This window comes from Oryctolagus cuniculus, chromosome 21 (assembly GCF_051225735.1).
Source record: "Oryctolagus cuniculus isolate XC-2025 breed Fujian yellow rabbit chromosome 21, ASM5122573v1, whole genome shotgun sequence".
NCBI classification, from domain to species: domain Eukaryota; kingdom Metazoa; phylum Chordata; class Mammalia; order Lagomorpha; family Leporidae; genus Oryctolagus; species Oryctolagus cuniculus.
Window position 1 is genome coordinate 13,542,227 of NC_142887.1, and position 23,532 is coordinate 13,565,758.

The 23,532-nt window shown below is 49.6% G+C and overlaps 1 protein-coding gene across 8 annotated transcripts in view; it reads left to right on the forward strand.

Annotated features, from left to right (window-relative positions):
* The window catches only part of TRAFD1 (TRAF-type zinc finger domain containing 1), a 33,604-nt gene extending 19,853 nt beyond the window's left edge, over window positions 1-13,751 (forward strand). For all 8 annotated transcript variants that reach the window (XM_008272257.5, XM_070066223.2, XM_089323162.1 and 5 more), the window contains 6 exons: window positions 7,731-7,807; window positions 10,129-10,359; window positions 11,207-11,327; window positions 11,962-12,286; window positions 12,573-12,645; window positions 12,877-13,751. In XM_008272257.5, coding sequence (XP_008270479.3) covers window positions 7,731-7,807; window positions 10,129-10,359; window positions 11,207-11,327; window positions 11,962-12,286; window positions 12,573-12,645; window positions 12,877-12,936 — 887 coding nt within the window. In that variant the 3' untranslated portion in view covers window positions 12,937-13,751. The remainder of the gene's footprint in view (window positions 1-7,730; window positions 7,808-10,128; window positions 10,360-11,206; window positions 11,328-11,961; window positions 12,287-12,572; window positions 12,646-12,876) is intronic.
* The last annotated feature ends 9,781 nt before the right edge of the window (window positions 13,752-23,532 follow it).

The following is a 23,532-nucleotide window of genomic DNA, read 5'->3' on the forward strand; positions in this document are numbered from 1 at the left end:
GATGCACCTGGAAGTCAGTGGGTGATGACGCAGGTACTTGGGTCCCTGTCACCCATGTCAGAGACCCAGATGGAGTTTCTCGCTCCTGACTTCAGCCTGTTCCAGCCCTGGCTGTTGTAGCCATTTGGGGAGTGAACTTGTGGATGGAAGATCTCTGCCTGTTGCCTCTTCCTCTACCCCTTGCCTCTCCCTCCCCACCCCCCATCACTCTGCCTAGCAAATAAATAAATAACTCTTTTTAAGAAAATAATGCTTTCTGGGGCTGGCACTGTGGTGTAGCAGATAAAGCCGCCTCCTGCAGTGCCAGCATTCCGCATGGGGGCCTTGGAAGAAGTTCTCGGCTCCTGGCTTCGGATCTGCCCAGCCCTGGCTGTTGTGGCCATTTGGGGAGTGAACCATCGGATGGAAGATCTCTCTCTCTCTGCCTCTGCCTCTCTGTAACTCTTCCTTTCAAATAAATAAAGAAATCTTAAGAAAAAGAAAATAATGCTTTCTGTATTGTAGATAGGTTTAAAAAATAATTTACATTTATAATAAAAATGATTGAATGTACCTTAGTGGGCAAATTGTTCGAAAGTGAGCTATATCTCAAAAAGCTATGAAAAAAGGTAGATAAGTATGAAAAAAATTAAGGTCATCTGAAAGAAAAGTTACTGTGATTCTTAGCTCTGATCAGCCGAAAACAGGTCTGCTTCATCTCTCCAGAGCTGAGCACTGAGGTGGTCTTTCAGAGACCATCAGTATATAGAAGAACGGGAATGCACAATCCATTGCTTCATTAGGGTGACTTCCTAACTTTGGGGAACAGAAGAAGGCTTCCTAATGTTTGATTTCTAATTTTTTTCCCTTTCTGAGTTGGGTTAACCCTCATGGAATGGTCCTATTTAGGTTCTGCCCGGAATACATGGCGGTTTCTGCTTCTTCCCTTAAAGAAAATGCCCTCATCCCAAAATCTTTTTCTTTTGGGCACTGTCTTATTTTCTCTGTCTCCTTATCAAGTTTTCAGCTGTGGGGAGCAATCCGGACTAGACTAAGTTACTCGAATTAAGACTTATTCTATGCATCTGCTCTCCCACAATATGGCGCTGGGAGAGAAGTAAACAGCTTCCGCACAGCTGCCTCCAGTTCAACCAATTAACTGTAGGACTTGCTCCTGATTGGAGAGCAGCGTACTCGGCGTGTGGGCAGCCGAGTTGGGATTGGCAGAGAAGGACTATAAAGGAGGAGAGAAACGGCATGCACCGGGAACATCTATGGGGAACATCTAGGGGAACCCGTGCAGCCCCCGAGAGAGCCGGCCGGCGGTGTGCCGCTCCCCTGCGGAAGTGGGGAATGCGGCCAGGGGGAACTGCCCTTCCACGGAGGTGGAAGGGATAGTAGCCAACCCGGGAAGAACCAGCAGAAAACCCGGGGAGGGCCGAGCAGACGAAAGAACAGCGCAGGGTCCTGTGTCGTTCCTCCACGAAGAGGGGGAGCGGCATAATGGTGCCGTGACTCGGATATGAAGCCTAGGCAGGGCTTAGTGTTGCTCCTCCATGAAGAGGGGGAGCGACATAATGGTGCCGTGACTCGGATAGGAAACCTAGCTTGGATAGGAAACCTAGGACAGATAGCAAACTTAGGAGGGAAGAAACGGGAAGAACTGGGAAAATATCGGAGAGAGAAACTAGCAAACAGCCTAGGGAAATTACTGGAGAGAGAGACTAGCAAACAGCCTAGGGAAAAGCCGGACGAAAAGGGTGCCGGAAGAAGCTATTGAAAGCCTAGGCATAGACTCAGATACGGAGCTAGAACAAACAGACTCGGACGCGGACTGTGGGGAGAGGCCAGGAGAAATGAGGGAGGAATATCATTGGAGGAAAGCTTGGGGAAACATACCGGGTAGAGAAAAATGTTAGGGAAATTGAAGCCGCGGGGGGCAGGCCGAGGCGGAAACGAAAGCCACTTTGGGGTTCTCAAGTTAGCCCGGGAATAGGGGGCGAAAAGTTGAAACCAGAAGCTGAGACGTAAGCCAGATTGGGATCCGTCTGATTAGCCCGGGGAGCAAAGGACGGGAAGCCAAATCGTGGGGCGGAGACGTACGCTGGGTTGAATTCGCCAGGCTAGCCCGGGGAACTTAGATTGAATCCTAGTGGCGGAGACGCAAGCTACGCTGTGTTACTCGCGGAAGCCGCCGCGTGCAGAGAGAGCACGGGGCGTGAATAGATAGGGAACGCTGGCGTAGGCCGTGGTTCAGACGCGAAAGGGTTAAGCGTGGAGACCGCGGAGCGCGCAAAGCCGAGCCGCGCAAAGCCGGGAAGCTGCGCAGACGAGAGAGGCGCGCGGGCTGAAGCGGCGCAGAGCCGGGAACCCGCCGGCGGGGCGAGGTGCCGGAAAGCTGCGGGGATAAGAGAAACAGAAGTTTAGAAGTAAAAGAGAAATAGGAATGTTGGCAGACAGAAGTAAAATGGGAGAAATAGAAATGCCCGGAGATAGAGAAATAGAGAAAAATAAGGCCTCCCCTCAACATGCCAATTAGGAGGCTTGGATTCGGTCTGCCTGATTTAAGGCGGTAAGCGCCAGCAAAGCTCGACCAGAGTATGAGCTGCAGGTCACCGAAGATAGGCACAAACCAACACTAATAAGTCTCCCCCACAATACGGCAATGAGAAGGCTTGGATTCGGTTTGCCTGATAGGTTTTGTAAACACCTGCAGGCAGTTCTAGCAGAGCAGAGTATGCGCTGCAGGGCACCGAACACAGGCACGCATCAGCGCCTAAAAACCTCCTCACAACATGGCGAAGAGAGGACCCGGATTCGGTTTGCCTGATGGATAGGACTTGTAAGAGCCTGTGGCAACTCTAGTGTGTGCCGCGGGACACCGAAGACAGGCGCGTATCAACGCCAAAAATAAAAAGAAAGGGGGATCTGTGGGGAGCAATCCGGACTAGACTAAGTTACTCGAATTAAGACTTATTCTATGCATCTGCTCTCCCACAATATGGCGCTGGGAGAGAAGTAAACAGCTTCTGCACAGCTGCCTCCAGTTCAACCAATTAACTGTAGGACTTGCTCCTGATTGGAGAGCAGCGTACTCGGCGTGTGGGCAGCCGAGTTGGGATTGGCAGAGAAGGACTATAAAGGAGGAGAGAAACGGCATGCACCGGGAACATCTATGGGGAACATCTAGGGGAACCCGTGCAGCCCCCGAGAGAGCCGGCCGGCGGTGTGCCGCTCCCCTGCGGAAGTGGGGAATGCGGCCAGGGGGAACTGCCCTTCCACGGAGGTGGAAGGGATAGTAGCCAACCCGGGAAGAACCAGCAGAAAACCCGGGGAGGGCCGAGCAGACGAAAGAACAGCGCAGGGTCCTGTGTCGTTCCTCCACGAAGAGGGGGAGCGGCATAATGGTGCCGTGACTCGGATATGAAGCCTAGGCAGGGCTTAGTGTTGCTCCTCCATGAAGAGGGGGAGCGACATAATGGTGCCGTGACTCGGATAGGAAACCTAGCTTGGATAGGAAACCTAGGACAGATAGCAAACTTAGGAGGGAAGAAACGGGAAGAACTGGGAAAATATCGGAGAGAGAAACTAGCAAACAGCCTAGGGAAATTACTGGAGAGAGAGACTAGCAAACAGCCTAGGGAAAAGCCGGACGAAAAGGGTGCCGGAAGAAGCTATTGAAAGCCTAGGCATAGACTCAGATACGGAGCTAGAACAAACAGACTCGGACGCGGACTGTGGGGAGAGGCCAGGAGAAATGAGGGAGGAATATCATTGGAGGAAAGCTTGGGGAAACATACCGGGTAGAGAAAAATGTTAGGGAAATTGAAGCCGCGGGGGGCAGGCCGAGGCGGAAACGAAAGCCACTTTGGGGTTCTCAAGTTAGCCCGGGAATAGGGGGCGAAAAGTTGAAACCAGAAGCTGAGACGTAAGCCAGATTGGGATCCGTCTGATTAGCCCGGGGAGCAAAGGACGGGAAGCCAAATCGTGGGGCGGAGACGTACGCTGGGTTGAATTCGCCAGGCTAGCCCGGGGAACTTAGATTGAATCCTAGTGGCGGAGACGCAAGCTACGCTGTGTTACTCGCGGAAGCCGCCGCGTGCAGAGAGAGCACGGGGCGTGAATAGATAGGGAACGCTGGCGTAGGCCGTGGTTCAGACGCGAAAGGGTTAAGCGTGGAGACCGCGGAGCGCGCAAAGCCGAGCCGCGCAAAGCCGGGAAGCTGCGCAGACGAGAGAGGCGCGCGGGCTGAAGCGGCGCAGAGCCGGGAACCCGCCGGCGGGGCGAGGTGCCGGAAAGCTGCGGGGATAAGAGAAACAGAAGTTTAGAAGTAAAAGAGAAATAGGAATGTTGGCAGACAGAAGTAAAATGGGAGAAATAGAAATGCCCGGAGATAGAGAAATAGAGAAAAATAAGGCCTCCCCTCAACATGCCAATTAGGAGGCTTGGATTCGGTCTGCCTGATTTAAGGCGGTAAGCGCCAGCAAAGCTCGACCAGAGTATGAGCTGCAGGTCACCGAAGATAGGCACAAACCAACACTAATAAGTCTCCCCCACAATACGGCAATGAGAAGGCTTGGATTCGGTTTGCCTGATAGGTTTTGTAAACACCTGCAGGCAGTTCTAGCAGAGCAGAGTATGCGCTGCAGGGCACCGAACACAGGCACGCATCAGCGCCTAAAAACCTCCTCACAACATGGCGAAGAGAGGACCCGGATTCGGTTTGCCTGATGGATAGGACTTGTAAGAGCCTGTGGCAACTCTAGTGTGTGCCGCGGGACACCGAAGACAGGCGCGTATCAACGCCAAAAATAAAAAGAAAGGGGGATCTGTGGGGAGCAATCCGGACTAGACTAAGTTACTCGAATTAAGACTTATTCTATGCATCTGCTCTCCCACAATATGGCGCTGGGAGAGAAGTAAACAGCTTCTGCACAGCTGCCTCCAGTTCAACCAATTAACTGTAGGACTTGCTCCTGATTGGAGAGCAGCGTACTCGGCGTGTGGGCAGCCGAGTTGGGATTGGCAGAGAAGGACTATAAAGGAGGAGAGAAACGGCATGCACCGGGAACATCTATGGGGAACATCTAGGGGAACCCGTGCAGCCCCCGAGAGAGCCGGCCGGCGGTGTGCCGCTCCCCTGCGGAAGTGGGGAATGCGGCCAGGGGGAACTGCCCTTCCACGGAGGTGGAAGGGATAGTAGCCAACCCGGGAAGAACCAGCAGAAAACCCGGGGAGGGCCGAGCAGACGAAAGAACAGCGCAGGGTCCTGTGTCGTTCCTCCACGAAGAGGGGGAGCGGCATAATGGTGCCGTGACTCGGATATGAAGCCTAGGCAGGGCTTAGTGTTGCTCCTCCATGAAGAGGGGGAGCGACATTCAGCCTTCATTTTCATCAGAGCATTTAAACTGGTGCTGAAAGTAAAATTGTAGTGACAAATGAAAATTCTGGATTGAGTATAGTTTCCGTATTTTTTTCAAAAGTCAGTGAAGACTGTGTTGTTGTCAAGTTTGGTTTGTTGGGTTGTTTCACTACTCTGTTCCTCTCTACTAGTTTGGAATTTTTAATCTGCCTCATGAAGACTGTTTACTCCACCCATTGCACTTCTTCCAGTCAATACTGTAGCCTTAGAATCAAATACTCCTGATATGGTTAGTGTTCTTCTTCTCAATGCTGTGAAGTAGATATTTCTGTTTATATACTCATTGTGTTTTGCATGTGTTTTCCATTTCCCTTACTCATTCTTCCTTGGTTCTCAGAACTTTCTTCTAGGGTAATTTTCAATTTTCTTGAAGTATGTTCTGTTGAAGATATATTTTGGTTGTAAATTCCTCCTTTTGGTTTGCCTGAAAATATCTTCATTTTGCTTTTAATTTTGAAGTTTCTCTGGCCGTGTAGTCTCAGGTTGCCAATTAATTTGTCTTAGTTCTTGGAAGACATTCTTTCTTGCTGCCTGTTGGTAGCTGTGGAGAAATCTTCCATTAATGATGTTTCACTGCAGGTGCTCACCTTCTCTGTCCACCTGATTTGTAAGATCTTTTTGTCTTTGCTGGTCTGTAGTTTCCTGATGATTCCTCTGCTTTTAAATGTTACCTGTCTTATGCTTTACTGGTTGTCTCCTTAGTTGTTTCTAATTTTTCTGCTTGTTTAATATGCCTGTTGAGATTTTTCACTTGAGTTCTCTTTGATTCTTTTCCTCATTGTGCCATGTCATTTTGTTAATCTTTTTTTTTTTTTTTTTTAAACATTTATTTGAAAGGAAGAGTTAGAGATTTTCCATTTCTTAGTTCACTCCCCAATCACAACAGCCAAGGCTGGACCTGAACAAGGCAGGAACCTAAAACTCCATCTGGGTCTCCCAGGTGGGTTTGCAGGAAGGTAGATTGGAAGTGGAGCAGCTGGGACGCAAACCAGCATCTCTGTGGGTTGCTGGTATCCTAGGCTGTAGTTTAATTCACTGTGCCACAGTGCTGGCCACCAGGGCCCATGCTGTGATGTAGTGGGTAAAGCTGCCACCTGCAGTTGCTAATGCCATAAGGGCACCGATTCGTGTCCCGGCTGCTCCCCTTCTGATCCAGCTCTCTGCTATGGCCTGGGAAAGCAGTAGAAGATGGCCCAAGTCCTTGGGCCCCTGCACCCGCGTGGGAGACCCAGAAGAAGCTCCTGGCTCCTGCCTTAGGATCAGCTCAGCTCTGGCCATTGGGTCCACTTGAGGAGTGAGCCAGCAGATGGAAGACTTCTCTCTTTTTCTCTGCCTCTGCCTCTCTCTAACTCTGCCTTTCAAATAAATAAATCTTTAAAAAAACAATCATCTTTCATACCTTAATTATATTACAGTTCCCTCTTTAACATGTCTTTAGGCATGTTCCATATACTTATTTTTCTTTGTGATACCAATGTTTGAGATCTGGTTTTTGCCATTTGTTGTTTCTGCTGATTCATTCATGGCATGTGCTGTTGGGAACATGTGTGTGTGTGTATGTACACATGTTTGTATGTCACAGTTTTCTGGCATGCTCTTAGGGGGATTTCTATGTGCTTCTTGCAGTTACCTAAGGATACTGCTAAAAAGGGATAATTTTATATTGAATTTTGACTTGGACTTTTTAAAATCAAAGTGTGTCAAAATTAAATGTAAATCCATAAATAGAGATGGTAGCCTCACACCTATGTGAGGATGATGTTATGGTTAATGTTGCTAAGTAGGTAGGCAGTTCCCGTACCTCTTCCAATTAATCCCCCCCCCCCCCCCCCGTTTGTTTAGCAGTTACAGGGAGTGTTGTGTTTGGGAATCTCAGGTTCAACATGCATTTATTCATTCACTTAAGTTACTTTTAGTCAATGTCTTTTTTGGTATTTTGTACTGGGAGGAATTTTCTGGTTATCGTTTGTCAATAATAGATAAGCCTCAGTTTCTCTATCTGTAAAATGATAATAAGAATTTAAATAATGCATAGAATGTGCTTAGATCAACACATGCTATCATTATACGTTTAAATCTCTTCCTTAATTAGAGTAGTAGCTACTTTTCTGCTGCTCAGAAAATTGGTGACAAGTAAACTGTTGTTCCATTATGAAAATGTTTGTCTAGAGTTTCGCTCTTGGATTTTGAGGATTTAATACACCCACACGTTGCCATTAGCTAAGAACCGTCAAATGAAGTGAAACTCTTACATAAACCCCATAAAAGGAATCAATATGGAAATGAAGTTTGCTTCTGTTAACTTTAGTCTGTGTGGCCTGATACCTAGGTGCCGCTGATGAGACCGTGTTGCCTTGCGAGTTTTGCGAGGAGCTCTACCCAGAGGAGCTGCTGATTGACCATCAGGTGTGTTCTGCATTACTTGAGGGCTTTCAGGAGGAATGTGTGCAGGCTGCTGTTGTTAAGGCCACTTGAGGTCTTCAGCTAATTATTTTAATACAGTGCCAGTAGTAGGAGTAGTGCCTATGTTGTTTACCGTGGCGTGACTGTTGTGTGGGTCCGAAAACATCCTGTACCCTCTTAGAGAAGTAATGCTCGTCCCAGCAGACTTTGCACGCAGTGGCGGTGCTGTGCATCTCCACTGGCCTCTTGTGATCTGGTCTCATCTCATGCCACATACTGATCTGTTGGAACTGTTGAAGGCTTGGCAGCTGTGTGTAAGAGCCAAGTTCTTCTATACACATGATTTTCTTTGTTGGAAGCTGGGTGGCCTCCTCTGGCTACGCTCCCTTAATACTTCCAGCCACACAGACCCCTTCCTTACCAGCTTGGTTCAGACCTGACTTTTGGGAAACCATTATTTTTTTTTCTGATTTATTTATTTTTCTTTCTTTTTTATTATTTATTTGAAAGAGTTACAGAGAAAGAGGAGAGACAGAGTGAGATCTTCCATCTGCTGGTTCACTCCCCAAATGGCCACAATAGCCAGGGCTGGGCCAGGCCAAAAGCCAGGAGCCCGGAGCTTCATCCAGATCTCTGATGTGTGTTCAGGGGCCCAAGTACTTGGGTCATCTTCCACTACTTTCCCAGGTGCATTAGCAGGGAACTAAATTGGAAGTGGAGCAGCCAGGACTTGAACTGGCTTCCATACAGGATTCTGGCATTGCAGATGGCTGCTTAACGCACTGCGCCACAGCGCTAGCTCCTGAGAAACCATTCTCTAGGAAAGTGGGTCCCGGGTCCACCTGTGTGCTCCCTGGAAGTCTGTGTCTGCTTCTCTTAGGGCCTGTCACCCTGAGAGAGAGTCCCCTCACCCCCTGGTTGGTCTGTACCACTGTACGGAGTTCCTGGAGGACAGGTTCCAGGTGTTCCTCATCTTAGTCAGTATTGGCATAGGAGAGATGTCAGGTGTTTGTTGAGTGAGTGAAAGTGTTTGAACCATGTAGGAATGTCTATTGCATAGCCATATGAATTTGAGAACTACGTGGTGGAAGGAACCACAATGATCTTGGTGCTCTTGGGCTGACTGATTTAGTTTGGTCTGGTCTGACATCTCCATCACTACTAAGTAGTCCCTATGCTATGGGTATTGGGACATACCTTCCCTTTGTAAGTAGAACAATCATATATATATATGTATTTATATATATATATATATATAAAGTGTATATATATATATAAAGATTTTCCAGTTAGGAGACCAGATTTTCTTTTTAAAGATTTATTTATTTATTTGAAAGGCAGAGGTAGAGAGAGAAAAAAAGAAATGTTCTATCTGCTGGTTTACTCCCCAAATGGCATCAATGGCTGGGGTTGGGCCAGGCCAAAGTCAGGAACCAGGAGCTTCTTCTGGGTTTCCACATGGCTATGAGGGGCCCAAGGACTTGAGCCATCTTCCGTTGCTTTCCCAGGTGTATTAGCAGGGAGCTGAATTGTAAGTGGAGCAACTGGGACTCAAAATGGAACCCATATGGGTTGCCAGCACTGCAGGCTATGGCTTAACCCTCTGTGCAACAGTGTAGGCCCAGTAATATGGTATTTGAATACATTGAGTTTTTGGTTTAGGAGCAGCATATGAAAATCCATTAATTAGGATATTAAAGAATATTTGGGCCTTTTTTATTGTATGGATGGAGGAAGAATCTTTAATCTCTTTCAAATCAGTTTAAAAAGAATAATCACATGAGCACAGTTTGTAAAAAATAACATTGAAATGTTTGAAACTAAAGTGAGTATTGTAGCTGCATTCTTCTGGCCTTTTTTTTTTTTTTTAAGATTTATTATTTATTTGGAAGGTAGAGTTACAGAGAGGCAGAGAGAGGGAAAGAGAAAAGTCTTCCACCTGCTGGTTCACTCCCCAGATGGCCTCAACAGCCAGAGCTGCGCCAGTCTGAAGCCAGGAGCCAGGAGCTTCTTCCGGGTCTCCCACATGGGTGCAGGGGCCCGAGGACTTGGGCCATCTTCTGCTGCTTTCCCAGACCATAGCAGAGAGCTGGAGCAGAAGTGGAGCAGCCGGGATGCGAACTGGCACCCATGTGGGATGCTGGCACTGCAGACCGAGGCTTTACCAGCTGCGCCACAGCGCTGGCCCTTCTTCTCTGGCCGTTTCTAAACTCCCTCCCCAATATTAAGTGGCATTAACATTTGTGACTTAAAGAAAATGTTTTAGAAATGTAGATTTTTCCTTAGCCTCTGATTTTTTTTAACCTATGATTTTTGAATGGCAGACAAGCTGTAACCCTTCACGTGCCTTCCCATCACTCAGTACTGACAGCTCTTCTCCCAGAGGGATGCAGGATTCTGATGTCATCTTCCAGAATTTTCTGCAGCAGGCCACAAGTAACCAGTTAGGCTCTTTGATGGTCCTGAACAATTCACGGCCTGTGGAGGAGAGTGTCATCATCCCCTGTGAATTCTGTGGGGTACAGCTGGAGGAGGAGGTGCTGTTCCATCACCAGGTAAGGCCCCTGGAGACCCTGTCCACTTGGCCCCTCAGGAGCTGAGTGTTCTTGCTTGGCCTCTGGGCTGCCTTCCACCCTGGCCGGGAATCCCTGCCCTGTCATGTGAGTTGACTTTATCAATGGTATATAACACAGGCCTTTAGACCTTACCTTCTGGTGACTGGAATTGTTATTACCACCTGGGAACCACAGTTCCAGGACTGCCTCTGTGGGAGCAGTCATGACGGCCTGGCCAGATTTGAATGAGAGTCTCCCTGAGGTTGCTGATACATTCCTCTTTGCCAGGGTGGTTCTTCCTGTTGTGTCATTTGAGACTTGCATCCCAGGAGAGCCGAGAGTCTGGTTCTGGCTCTGATGTATGGTTCGTCCCCTTCACTGGGGAGATCTGTACACGTGAAAGTTGGAGTAGACGGTGTGCAGCCCTTCGTTTTTTTCCTGCCTGTAGTTGTTTTGAGACGCCGTCACGGCAGGTACCATTTCTGTAGTTGATGCCACTCAGCTGTTGCTAGAACATCAGACATGCCATTCAAGGTAGCTGCTAGGTGTCTCCGAGGGGAGACATTGAAATAAGCAGCCAGTCGAAGTATAGGAGTGCTTTCTGGGCTCCCCCAAACCAGTAGTCCTTCCTTTACCACTGCACAAACCAGGAATTACTTCTGTCAGTGCCTTGGGCACTAACAGAATGACTGCTTCATTCCAGCTGTGTACTCCTTGCTCCCAGGATCCTCCTCTCGGTGGTTGGTAAAGTCCCCCTTCAGCTAAGATATGCTTATCCAAATACTGCTGCTTCTTACCCTCACTCCCTCTCAGCTCAGAGCCACTAATGCTTGTTTTTCTTGTTTAGGACCAGTGTGACCAACGTCCAGCCACAGCAAACAACCATGTGTTGGAGGGGATTCCCAGGCGGGATTCCCAGCTTCCAAAGACCTCCCCAGAGCTGCCTCGGAGGCGTGTCAGACACCAGGGTATTAGCCGAGGCTGAGCGGCCTTGGACCTGCCTTTCCCTTCTCACCTGCTGCTCTGTCGTAGGCTTACCTGGATCTTGAGTCACCTGCCACACCAGTTCTCGTGGGGGACTCCTGTGGCTGTTGTGTTCCCACGTTAGACTGAGCTGTCTCAATGTCCGTTGACGGGGTGACAGCCTTGGGGACAGCCGTGAGACACAACGTTTTGTGCTTAGGATGAACAGGGAGCTTGCTGTGCACTTAGTGGATTGTTTGCACACTGTGTCCTGGCTGTCTGGACTTCTGCTTCTGGTTGAGACATGTTTACCTGGGACACTCAGACCAGTGCTGAGAGCCTCTTGACTAGGCAAGGGAACTGGTATTGAAGCCTCACCACTACAGAGCCAGTTAGAAATTACTTCTCCAGGTTTTCTTGCACACCTTGTTGCGTATTTAGGAAGCTGTGTGTGAGGGCTCAGCTGATAAGTGTGCAAAGTAGACAAAGTAGACATCTCCTCTGTCCTGGAGATGTGGGTTCCAGCAGCCTTTAGGGGTGAGCACCTGTCTTCTCTCCCGAGTTGTCCTTTTCCTGCCCTGAATTCAGCACTGGTAGCAGGAACAGTCCCCTAATGCTGTGACTCTTTTCTCTTCCCAGGAGACCTGTCTTCTGGCTACATGGATGACATCAAGCAGGAAACAGCTCAAGGGCCCTCTGGCAGACCCCTTAACAACACGACAGCTACCTGTAACCGACTGCCAAAATCAACATCCAGCCGCAGACCTGGGTGCCAAGCCAGCCCTTCCCATGTGCTGAGACTTAACAGCTCAGCCATCCAGGACGCTGGGGGACAGAATCGAAGCAGCCAGAACGGGGCCATGGCTGCTGGGCACCTTCCAGTGATGCAGCCCGTTCGCAGCCCCTACCCAGAAACCCTTGTGTCCTCTTCCCCTCGTGGGCCTGCAGGGAGGTGTGCAGCAAGGTGAGAATCAGTAGGAAAGAATGTGGGCCAAAGGTCTGGCTGCACTGGCCCAGCCTGGGTGGGACTACAGCCCGTGGGAAGGGAAGGGAGTGTGGGATTTTGGCCTGCTTGCCACCTGAGTCCACGGCATCCTTTCGCTGCAAACGGGGACGGGGAGCGGGTGTTTCCCTTCCTTCCCCTGCTAGTGCAGGGCTGCTGGTGCCCTGGCGCTGCTGCTGCTGCTGCTCTGAGTTTTCTGGCCTTGCTCGGGAGTCTCAAGAGCTAGCGCCTCATCCCTGTCTTTCAGTGGTAGGAGTGAAGGTGGCAGGAACTCCCGGGTCACCCCTGCAACCACCAGCTACCGCAGCAGAGCTGTGAAGGTACTGGGACCCAGCCCATCCTGTCAGGGAAGACACATGGGGCGGCGAGGGGTGGGGTCGGAGAGTGCTGGTGTGGCTGGGACTGGGCTGGGCTCGGCTGAGGGACTGGGCTGGGCTTTTTGCTTTTGGTGGGAGGCTTTGCAGGTGCTGGATGTTGTCAGGCTCTGGGGGAGGAGGAGGTTCTTTCACCTTCCAAGTAAAATGTCTTTATTTTGTGTCCTTGTTCAACAGGCAAAGCCCGCAAAGCAACAGGGCGCTGGGGATGCAGAGGAGGAAGAGGAGGAGGAGTAGAGGGGTCTGCAGAGACCCTTGGCGTTGGCTCCCACCCTGTATGCACGGCAGCACTTGCCGCTGGGCACCCTGCTCCGGGGCGGGCGTGTTTTTCCAGATTGTAACTTTTTCTAGGTCACGGCTACCTTGTGTCTTTTGAGATTGCGCTCTGGGGTTGTGGGCTTGGGGGTGGCTACAGGGAGGCTGTTGAGAAATGTTGTGGCCTTAGCTGCCTCCTTTTGGCAGCAGTGAAACACGAGTTATGGCCTATTGGCCCGCCCACCAGGGCCCCATCTTTTGGTAAGACTGTCACCACTGCTTCTTGGTGCTGTGTGTTCCTGGTGGAAGGGATGGAAGGTTCTAGAATCCTGGAACCTATGAGTAAAATGATTCTGTTCCCATGGGGGCCTAAATTGGGGGTTTTGGAGTAACCCTGGCCACTCCTACTCTGGACATCTAGTGTGTGGAGGAGTATAGAAAAGTACTCAGGCCAGTTGCAATATGTGCTGGGAACACACCTTTAGAGATGAGTTGAGCTGGAGGTGTGTGGAGCAGGGCCTGTTACGGGCTGCTGCTTCAGCATTTGGCATCGCTGCCTTCAGTTGCTGGTAGGGGTCATGAGTCTTTGTCCTCACTGCCCTGTGCATGGGGAGGCCTGATGGGGTCCCTGCCCCTGCTAGTGCCACGCTGGACTCTGTCCTCCCTGGGACTGAGGCCCTAGCCCCATGCTGGCTCTGAAATCCAAGTGTCAGATTATTCCCCTTCTTTTTATTTTTACTATTATAATTATTATCAAGTTCCTTGTAATAGAAAATAAAGTTTGTACTTGGAGTTTAGCTAAGTATTGTGGTTCCTTCTCGTGTGCACTCCATGGAGACCATAGGGGGCCCAGAATGGGCTGCAGTCAGCCTTGGGTATGGGCGGGAGTGAGCAGGACTGGGTTTAGGATGCGTGTCACTGTTTATGCGCCGTTCACACTGCACTGTCTCCTTCTAAGTTGAACTGACAGGCTTGCTGCAGCTCTGCTGATAATGAGGGGTAGGGGACCAGCTCCCAACTGACTAGACAAAGGCAGATTCTTCAGAAATCTCAACTTGGAGAGTAGTTGACTACCCCTAGATCCCAGAGAGCGCGGCGTGGAGAAAGCAGGGTCCGGACGCTGTGCAGGTGTGCTGAGCAGAGTAAGGAAACGGGTGTGTGTGTGTGTGACACGTGTATGTTGTCCCCATGCTCATATCTGTGCTGATTTTTCTGTCTGCCACAGTGAACTCACTGATGAGACAGCCAGTTTCCACCATGGGGTTGGTTTATTCTATATTTTGCCTCTCAATACAAGAGAGAAATCTTTGGGATTTAGGACTGGCTGCAGTCTTCAATTTACAGTTAATAAACAAATTCAGCAAAGTTGCAGGACACAAAATCTATTAGACTTTCTACATACAGGATCATCCACCTGTATGGTGGATTTTACTCCTCAATCTGGGAGCTTTTTCTTTCCTAAAACAACTGGGCTGAGGGTCGGCATTGCATGGCATGTTAAGCTGCTGCCTGTGACGCCAGCCTCCTGTGTGAGTGCTCCACTTCCGAGCCAGGTCCCTGCTAATGCGCCTGGAAAGGCAGCAGAAGGTGGCCTAAGTACTTGGGCCCCTGCCACCCATGTGGGAGACTCAGATGAAGCTCCTGATTCCTGGATTCACCCTGGCCCAGCCCTGACTGCTGGAGGTGAACCAGCAGATAGAAAATCTGTAACTCTGACTCAAATAAATACATCTTCAAGTAAACATTAAAAAAGTTTGTACTGGAGCCGGCGCCGTGGCTCAATAGGCTAATCCTCCACCTTGCGGCGCCGGCACACCGGGTTCTAGTCCCGGTTGGGGCGCCGGATTCTGTCCCGGTTGCCCCTCTTCCAGGCCAGCTCTCTGCTATGGCCAGGGAGTGCAGTGGAGGATGGCCCAGGTGCTTGGGCCCTGCACCCCATGGGAGACCAGGAAAAGCACCTGGCTCCTGGCTCCTGCCAGGATCAGCGCGGTGCGCCGGCTGCAGCGGCGGCCATTGGAGGGTGAACCAACGGCAAAGGAAGACCTTTCTCTCTGCGTCTCTCTCTCTCACTATCCACTCTGCCTGTAAAAAAAAAAAAAAAAAAAAAAAAAAAAAAGTTTGTACTGGTCTCTTACTTTAAAAAATCTGTAAGATCTGTCGGGAAATTACCTTGGTCCTAATGATAATCTATGTCTTTTGTTCCTGCTCTGTTTGACTAGAGCAGAATTCTCAGGTGTTTTCTTAAAGGCCGTGTGGTCTCTATTCCAGCTGCTCAGTGCTGTAGTAGAGTGAAAGCAGTCACAGACAGTACACAGAGGAATTGGGGATACTGTCCCAGTAAAACTTCATTTACAGAAACGGGCAGCTGGATTATGGGCCATAGAGCATGCAGAAGTGTATCAGCTCTATTCTCTAAAAAACGTGAGATTCAGCAGGTTAAGCAGCCGCCTGTGACACCAACATCCCATATGAGTAACCGGTTTGAGTTGTGCTTGCTGCACTTCCAGTCCAGCTCCCTGCCAGTGCGCCTGGGAAAGCAGCAGAGGACGGCCCAAGTGCTTGGGCTCCAGCTTCCCATGTCAGAGACCTGGACAGGGTTTCTGGCTTCTGGCTTTGGCCTGGCTCATTTGAAAGGCAGAACAAGAGAGTGGGGGGAGGGGACACGCAAAGATCTTCTGTTGGTTCACTCAAATGAGTGGGGCTAGGTCAGGCCAAATCTAGAAGTCTAGAATCACATCTGGGTCTACCACTTGGGTGGCAGGGTGCTTGGGCCACCTTCTGCTTTTCCCCAGCACATTAGCAGGGGGCTGCATTAGAAGCAGTGAGGATTTGAGCCGGCGCTCATGTGGGATGCCACCATCAAACAGGTGTCGGCTGACTGCTGCGCCACGACACTGGCCCCAGTCAGTCTTTTTTTTTTTTTTTTTTTTTTTTTGATTTATTTGAAAGGCAGAATTAGAGTGAGGTCCTTCATCCGCTGCTTCACTCCCCAGATGGCTGTAATGGCCAGAGCTGATCCGAAGCCAGGAGCCAAGAGCCTCTTCTGGGACACCCATGCTGGTGCAGGGGCCCAAGGACTTGGGCCATTTTCTACTGCTTTCCTAGACCACAGCAGAGAGCCAGATCAAGAGTGGAGCAGCCGGGACTTGAACCAGTGCCAACATGGGATGCCGGCACTGCGGGTGGCAGCTTTACGTGCTATGCCAGAGCAGCCGCCCCACCAGTCAGTCAGTCTTAAGAAAAAGAATCCACTTTGGTTCTATCAGCTTCCTCTGTCTTCTGGTTTCCTTTTCTTGGTTTCCATCTGATCTTTACCATCTCTTTTGCTTGCTCTGGGCATAGTTTTTTTGTTTTTGAGGTAACTTACTCTGGAAACTGGGGAGGTGAGAATCTCACTTAAGCACTGCTTTAGCTGCGTCTCCCAGACTGTTGTGCGTTCTTGTTTTGTTCAGCCCAGTTCACTCTGTGATGACTCCTTTGATTTCTTCGACTTGATTTGTGATGTCCCAGATTTGTTTTTGCTCTTATATGACTTAAATCCTTTTAAATTTACGGACTTATTTTATTGCTGCGACTATTAACCTGGGGTATGAGTTGTTGAGTGTGCACCTGGATGTGTTTTCTACTTTGTTTGGCTGAAGTAGTAGATGAAACCAGCTAAGTCAAGCTGGTGATAGTGGTGCACAAGCCTTTATATCCGTTTTGATTTTCTGTCAATTTGATTGTAACTGAAGATTGTCTACTTTTCCTTATAGTTCTATTAGTTGTTTGATTAGTTTTAAGCCTTGTCATTAGGTACATAGACATCTATGATAGTTACATTCTTAATTGGTACCTTTATTATGAAGTGATCCTTTGTTTCCCTTACAATTTGCTCTGAAATATAATTTGACATTAATATAGCAGCCTTAACTTCCTTCGGGTTAGAGGTAGCATAGGACACTTTTCTCCTGTCCTTTTCTTTTTACCCTATTCGTGTCTATATATTTAAAGTGTTTGTCTTGCTTTTTATAGGCAGCATATAATGAGTTTGTTTTTTGCTTTTGGCCCAAGATGATAATCTCGGCCTTTTAATTTGGATAATTAGGTCATTTACATTTAGTCATATTACTGATGTGGTTGACTTTTTTTTTTTTAAAGATTTATTTATTTATTTGAAAGTCGGGGTCAGAAAGAGAGACAAAGATAGAGGTCTTCCCTCTGCTGGTTCACTCCCTGGATGGCTGTAATGGCCAGTGCTGGGCCAGGCTGAAGTCAGGAATCAGGAGCTTCTTCTGGGTCTCTCTCATGGGCGGAAGAGACCCAAGTACTTGGGCTTTTCCCAGGGACATTAGCATAGAGCTGCATCAGAAGTGGAGCAGCTAGGACTCAAAAGTGATCCTATGGGTGTCAGTGTTACAGGACAGCTTAAACAGCTCAGCCATAATACCAGCCCCAAAGAGACAAGTGATTAATTTTAAATATACCATCCATATTGCTATTGGTTTTCCTTCTGTTCTGTGTTTTCTTTTTCTGCCTTCTTTTGAATGCATTTTCATTCCATTTTATCTCCTTTGTTGTCTTATTAGTAATAATTCTATTGTGTTAGTTTACTAATTGCTTTAGGGTTTGTAGTATATCCTTTTTTTTTTTTTTTTTTTTTTTTTTTAAGATTTATTTATTTGAAAGGCAGAGTTACAGAGAGGGAGGGGCAGAGAGAGAGAGAGAGCCTCCATCCGCTGGTTCACTCCCCAAATGACCACAACAGCGGAACTGGGCCGATCCGAAGCCAGGAGCTTCTGGGCCTCTCATGTGGGTGCAGGCCCAAGCACCTGGGCCATTTCCACTGTTTCTCCAGGCCATTAGCAAGGAGCTGGATCAGAAGTGGAGCAGCTCTAACCAGCACCAGTCTGGGAAGCCAGCGCCGTAGGTGGAGGTTTAACCTACTACGCCACAGCACTGGCCCCTGGTGATACACCATTTCATTTTTGGTATTAAATAGCACATTTCATATTCCCCTTCTCTCCTGTTGGCCTTTGTGCTGTTATCACACATTTGGTTTCTTTGTTATTTATAGGGTTTTAAATTAAAGTCTTTTATATTTACTCATGTAATTACTAATTTTGATGTTTTCTCTGAAGATCCAAATTTCCATCTGGAATATTTTTCCTTCGGCTTGAAGGATTTCCTTTAACTCTGTTTTACAGATCAGCTGGTGGTAAATTCTTTAAACTCTTGTATGTATGAAAAAATAATTTCTTCTTTATTTAAAAGAATTGTGTAAAATGGGGCCAGCACTGTGATGTAGCAGGTAAAGCTGCCACCTGCTGTGCCAGCATCCCACGTGGGTGCTGATTTGAATTCTGGCTGCTCCACTTGCAGTCCAGCTCCCTGCTAATGCTGCTGGGAAACCAGCGGTGGATGACCCAAGTGCTCAGGCCCCTGCTTCAGCCTGGCCCAGCCTCGGCTGTTGTGGCCATCTGGGAGGAGGACCTGCAGGTAAGACAACCTCTCCCTCTTTGCCTCTCTGCAACTCTGCCTTGCAAATAAATCTAAAAAAAAAAAAAAAGTCTAAAATGCATTATGAAATTTAACATTCTAATCATGTAGAATAATTTATCTGAAAGACAAAGTTACAGGGAGACAGAGAGAGAGATCTTCCTTCTGCTGGATCCCTTCTCAAATGGCTACCATGGCCAGAGCTGGGCCAGGCCAAAGCCAGGAGCCAAAAGCTTCTTCCAGGTCTCCCACATGGGTGGTAGGGGCTCAAGCACTTGGGCCATCTTCTGCTGACCCCAGCGTATTAGCAGGGAGCTGGAGGAAAAGTGGAGCAGCTGGGACTAAAAACAGGACTGTGGTGTGGGATGCGGACATAAGCAGTCCACAGTCATGGCCCCAACACTGTGATCGTGTTAAAGACACTAAGCATATTATCCATGACGGTGCAGCTGTCACAGCTATCTAGTTCAGAATTTTTATCCCAAAAGGAAAACTGAACCCGTTAAGCCTCTAGTCTCCAACCACAAATCTGATTTCTGTGGGTTTGTTTATTCTCTCCACTATTTGAAAGGTATTTTTGTCAGGAATAGAGTTCTAGGTTGGTAGCTTTTCTCTTTCATTACTTTAACTATCGCTACGCTGGCTCCAGAGAACGACTGGCGTCTTTGTGTTCTTGTTCCGTGCATTGTATATCTGCAGGAAAGGGAGAGTATTTTTTTGTAATTTTTTGATTGCTTAAATTTTTTTTACCTAGAAACCTTTTATTTAAGGTGTACAAACTTCATGAATTTCATATATACAAATTTAAGAACTATGGTTTTTCCCACTCTCCCCATCTGCACTCCCACCCTTCTTTCTCCTCCCTCTCCTATTTCCATTTTTTTTTTTTTTTAACTTTTTTTTATTTGAAAGAGTTTGAGAGAGAGGTAGAGAGAGGTCTTCCATCTGGGTTCAGTCCCCAGATGGCCAGGGCTGAGCTGATCCGCATGGTGGCAGAGACCCAAGTACTTGGCCATCCCCAACTGCCTTTCCAGGTACTTTGGCAGGGAGCTGGATCGGAAGTGGAGCAGCTGGGACTCAAACTAGGGTCCATATAGAACACCAGCGCTGCAGGCTGTGGCTTAACCTGCTATATCACAGAGCCAGCCCTGACTTTTTTTTTTTTTTTTTTTTAGATTTATTTACTTATTTGAAAGAATACAGAGAGATCTTCCATCTGCTAGTTCCCTCCCCAGGTGGCTGCAACAACCAGCCGGCTGCAACAACCAGGGCTGGGCTGGGAGGACGCTGGAAGCAGGAGCTCCACCTGCATCTCCCACGTGGGTGGCAGGGCCCCAGCCTTCCGGGCGTTTCACTGCTTTCCTTGGCAGCCAGCCCAGCGACAACTGAGACCAGCAAGCCGAGCCACAGCACTGGCCCCGTTATTTTTTACAAAGATACATTTTCAATTACCTTTATACACATAAGAGTAACCCTGCACTAAGTAAAGAGCTCAACAAATAGTATGAGAAAAAACGTCTTCAGCAGTCGACACAAGGGCTGTTCAAAATCATTGCACCTCAAAATGTCAGTTTCACTTTATTTTTGACAGGCAGAGTTAGACAGAAAGAAAGGTCTTCCTTCCGTTGGTTCACCCTCCAAATGCTGCCGGCTGAAGCCAGGAGCCAGGTACCTCCTCCTGGTCTCCCATGGGGTGCAGGGCCCAAGCACTTGGGCCACAGAGCTGGATGGAAGAGGAGTGACCGGGACAGAATCCAGCGCCCCAACCAGGACTAGAACTGGGGTGCCGGTGCCGCAGGCAGAGGATTAGCCAAGTGAGCCATGGCACCGGCCCAGTTTCACTTTATTTTTAAATTTTTTTAAAAAGATTTGACGGGGGCCGGCGTCGTGGCACAGTAGGTTAATCCTCCACCTGCGGTGCTGGCATCCCATATGGACGCTGGTTCTAGTCCTGGCTGCTCCTCTTCCAGTCCAGCTCTCTGCTGTGGCCTGAGATAGCAGTAGAAGATGCTTGGGCCTCTGCACCCTCATGGCGGACCAGGAAGAAGTTTCCTGGCTCCTGGCTTCAGATCAGCATAGCTCCAACCGTTGTGGCCATCTGGGGAGTGAACCACGGAAGGACGACCTTTTTGTCTCTTCCCTCTCACTGTCTGACTCTCAAATAAATAAAATCTAAAAAAAAAAAAAAAAAGATTTGACAGGGTTGCCTCTCCCTTTCGAGACAGAGATCTTCCATCCACTGGTTCACTCCTCAATTGGCTGTGAGCCAGGACGAAGCCAGGAGCATTTGGGTTTTCCACATGGGTGGCAGGGCCCCAAACACTTGGACCATCCTCTGCTGCTTTCCCAGGCCATTAGCGGTAGCAGTACAGGGGCTGGCGCTGTGGTGTAGTGGGTACAGCTGCTGCCTGGAGTGGCGGCATCCCATATGCGCTCCAGTTGGAGTCCTAACTACTCCCGTTCTAATCCAGCTCCCTACTAACGTGCCTGGGACAGCAGGGGAGGACGGCCCAAGTCCTTGGGCCCCTGCACCCACGTGGGAGACCTGGAAGAAGCTCCTGGCTCCTGGCTCCGGCTCGGCGCAGCTCCAGCCGTTGTGGCCAATTAGGGAGTGAACCATCAGATGGAAGATCCCCCCCGCCCCGCCTCTTTCTCTGCATCTCCTCTCCCTGTGTAACTCTGACTTTCAAATAAATAAATATTTAAAAAATTAACAACAAAAAAATCAGTGAAAAAAAATTTAAAGAAAAAGAGCAGCTGAGACTCCTGGTGCCTGTGTGGGATGCCAGCACCTCAGACTGGCTTCACTACAGTGCTGGCCCCAGGTCTAATGCTGTCATCGGATGCCCAACATCTGGAGTCCACGTTATTGAGAACAGTGTCTTTTGGGGTTGTTACACGCTTTAGCTTTGTTGTCATGCATGGTTATTTGGGTTGATCTTTTTTTTATTTAAAGATTTATTTATTTGAAAGACAGAGAAGTCTTCCACCTGCTGGTTCACTCCCCAGATGGCCTCAATGGCCAGAGCAGCACGAATCCAAAGGTAGGAGCCAGGAGCTTCTTCCGGGGCTCCCACACGGGTTCAGGAGCCCAAGCACTTGGGCCTCCTCCACTGCTTTCCCTGGCCATAGCAAAGAGCTGATCGGAAGTGCAGCAGCCAGGGCTCCAAGCGGTGCCCATCCAGATGCTGGCACTGCAGGTGGCGGCTTTACTTGCTACACCACAGTGCTGGTCCCTTGGATCAAGCTTGTACGCTGCCCCTCAGCAGTGAGGAATCTGGGGCTAACCTTGTTCCATCACAAAGGCAAGGCCAGTGGGGACGGGAACTGTTCTGTCCTCTGGCCCTCCCCTCTGGCCCTCTGCCCTGCAGCCTCACTGCCGCGTTCCCTCGCACGCCCTGACTTCTCAGCTCAGGGAGACTGCTGGAGGCCTTGGTGTCCCCTTCCTTTGCTTCCCTCTGAAAACCCCGTCCAGTGCCTGCAATGCCGGCATCCCATGTGGGCTCCAGTTCCAGTCCTGGCTGCTCCACTTCCCATCCAGCTCTCTGCTGTGGCCTGGAGAAGCAGTAGAAGATGGCACAAGTTCACGGGCCCCTGCACCCGTGTGGGAGACTCAGAAGAAGCTCCTGGCTCCTGGCTTTGGATCAGCTCAGCTCCGGCCACTGCGACCATTTGGGGAGTGATCCAGTGGATGGAAGACCTCGCCCTCTCTCTTTCGCTCTCTCTCTGTCTCTTTGCCTCTGCCTCTCTGTAACGCTGTCTTTCAAATAAATAAATATTGAAGAAAAATGAAAAAAAGCTCCATCCGGATGAAAGACAGGGGGTGTCAGAGCTGAGCAGTCCTGCTCGTTTCAGAAGTCCCAGCCCTCTGCAGCCTGTCCCAGGTCTCGCAGAACCACACCTCTCCCCTGTTGGAGGTGGGGCCTGAGTCTGCTTGCTGTAGTTCTGGCTTGGAGGCACTGGGAGCTCCTGCGAGGTTGTTGCCAAGTCGGATGCCACTGGGAGTTGCAGTTTTCTCCCTTGAAGCCTTTTCGGGTCCCTTGCCCTGGTATTCTGAAAATCTCTGTGCTGCATATTGGTGTCTTTCCACTCAGAGCTACTCGGTGGGCACTTTGTGTGGAAACGCACGTCCTCTTAAGTTTCTCAGAATTCATTCGAAAGAATTACACAGAGAGAGACGTAGCGCGAGCTTCCCCCCACGGGCTCACTCCCCAGCTGGTCTTATGGAGTGGAGCAGCTGGGACTCTAACCGGTACCCTTATGGGATGTCGGCACTACAGGCCGTGACTGCCCACTACGCCACAGCACAGGCCCCAAGCTGAACTTGTTTTCATTCAACTTGCCACGAACTTTTCGAAGTCCCTCTTGTACCCTTCGGCCTCGCTGCTTTGCTGTGGGTTACGTTCCCACCCACGTGTACGCGACTTCCTACGCTCTCCATGTTCCCCGGCACCCTACTGTCTCTAACCTGCTTGGTGGGGCGCGGTATCCGTGTATGCTCATCTGTTTCCCTGCTGACTGGTGTGGATGACTACCCCGGGGTGGGATCTGATTGCACTGAATTTTCACGAGGTGGCCAAGGAGATGTCCTCCCGTGTGGGCCAGGCGCAGGGCCTGGGCAGCTCACTCGGGTCTTTGCTCCGGCGTCCTGCTGCCCGCACCCTGGCACAGCAGTCGGGAGGAGGAAGGAAGCTGCTCGCTCCTCCAGGAACGGCCTGCTCTTCCCATCACAGACTTGTCTGCGACACGTGCACTGAAAGGTGGCGTCGGGAGGGCCAGGACGAGCGGGTCTGGGTGCAGACCACGGGTAGCTGCAGGGGATGGGTAGGTCGGCCGTGAGAAGGGGGCTGGGCCGGGGGGCTGAGACATGCCCTCACCTCCGGCCTGCATTTCCCTGCGTACACAGAAGGTGGAGACCCACTGCTGTCCTTTGGGCTAAGACTGGGTCAGACTCTCCCACCCCAGGCACGAGCACACACTGGCCGCCAGGACAGATGGGCGGAACATGCAGGCGCAGGGCTGGCCTTGACCTTGGATTTTTCATACATACAAAGCACGGACTCGAGGCCAGAGGAGGGCAGTGGGTAGATGGTAAGCCTG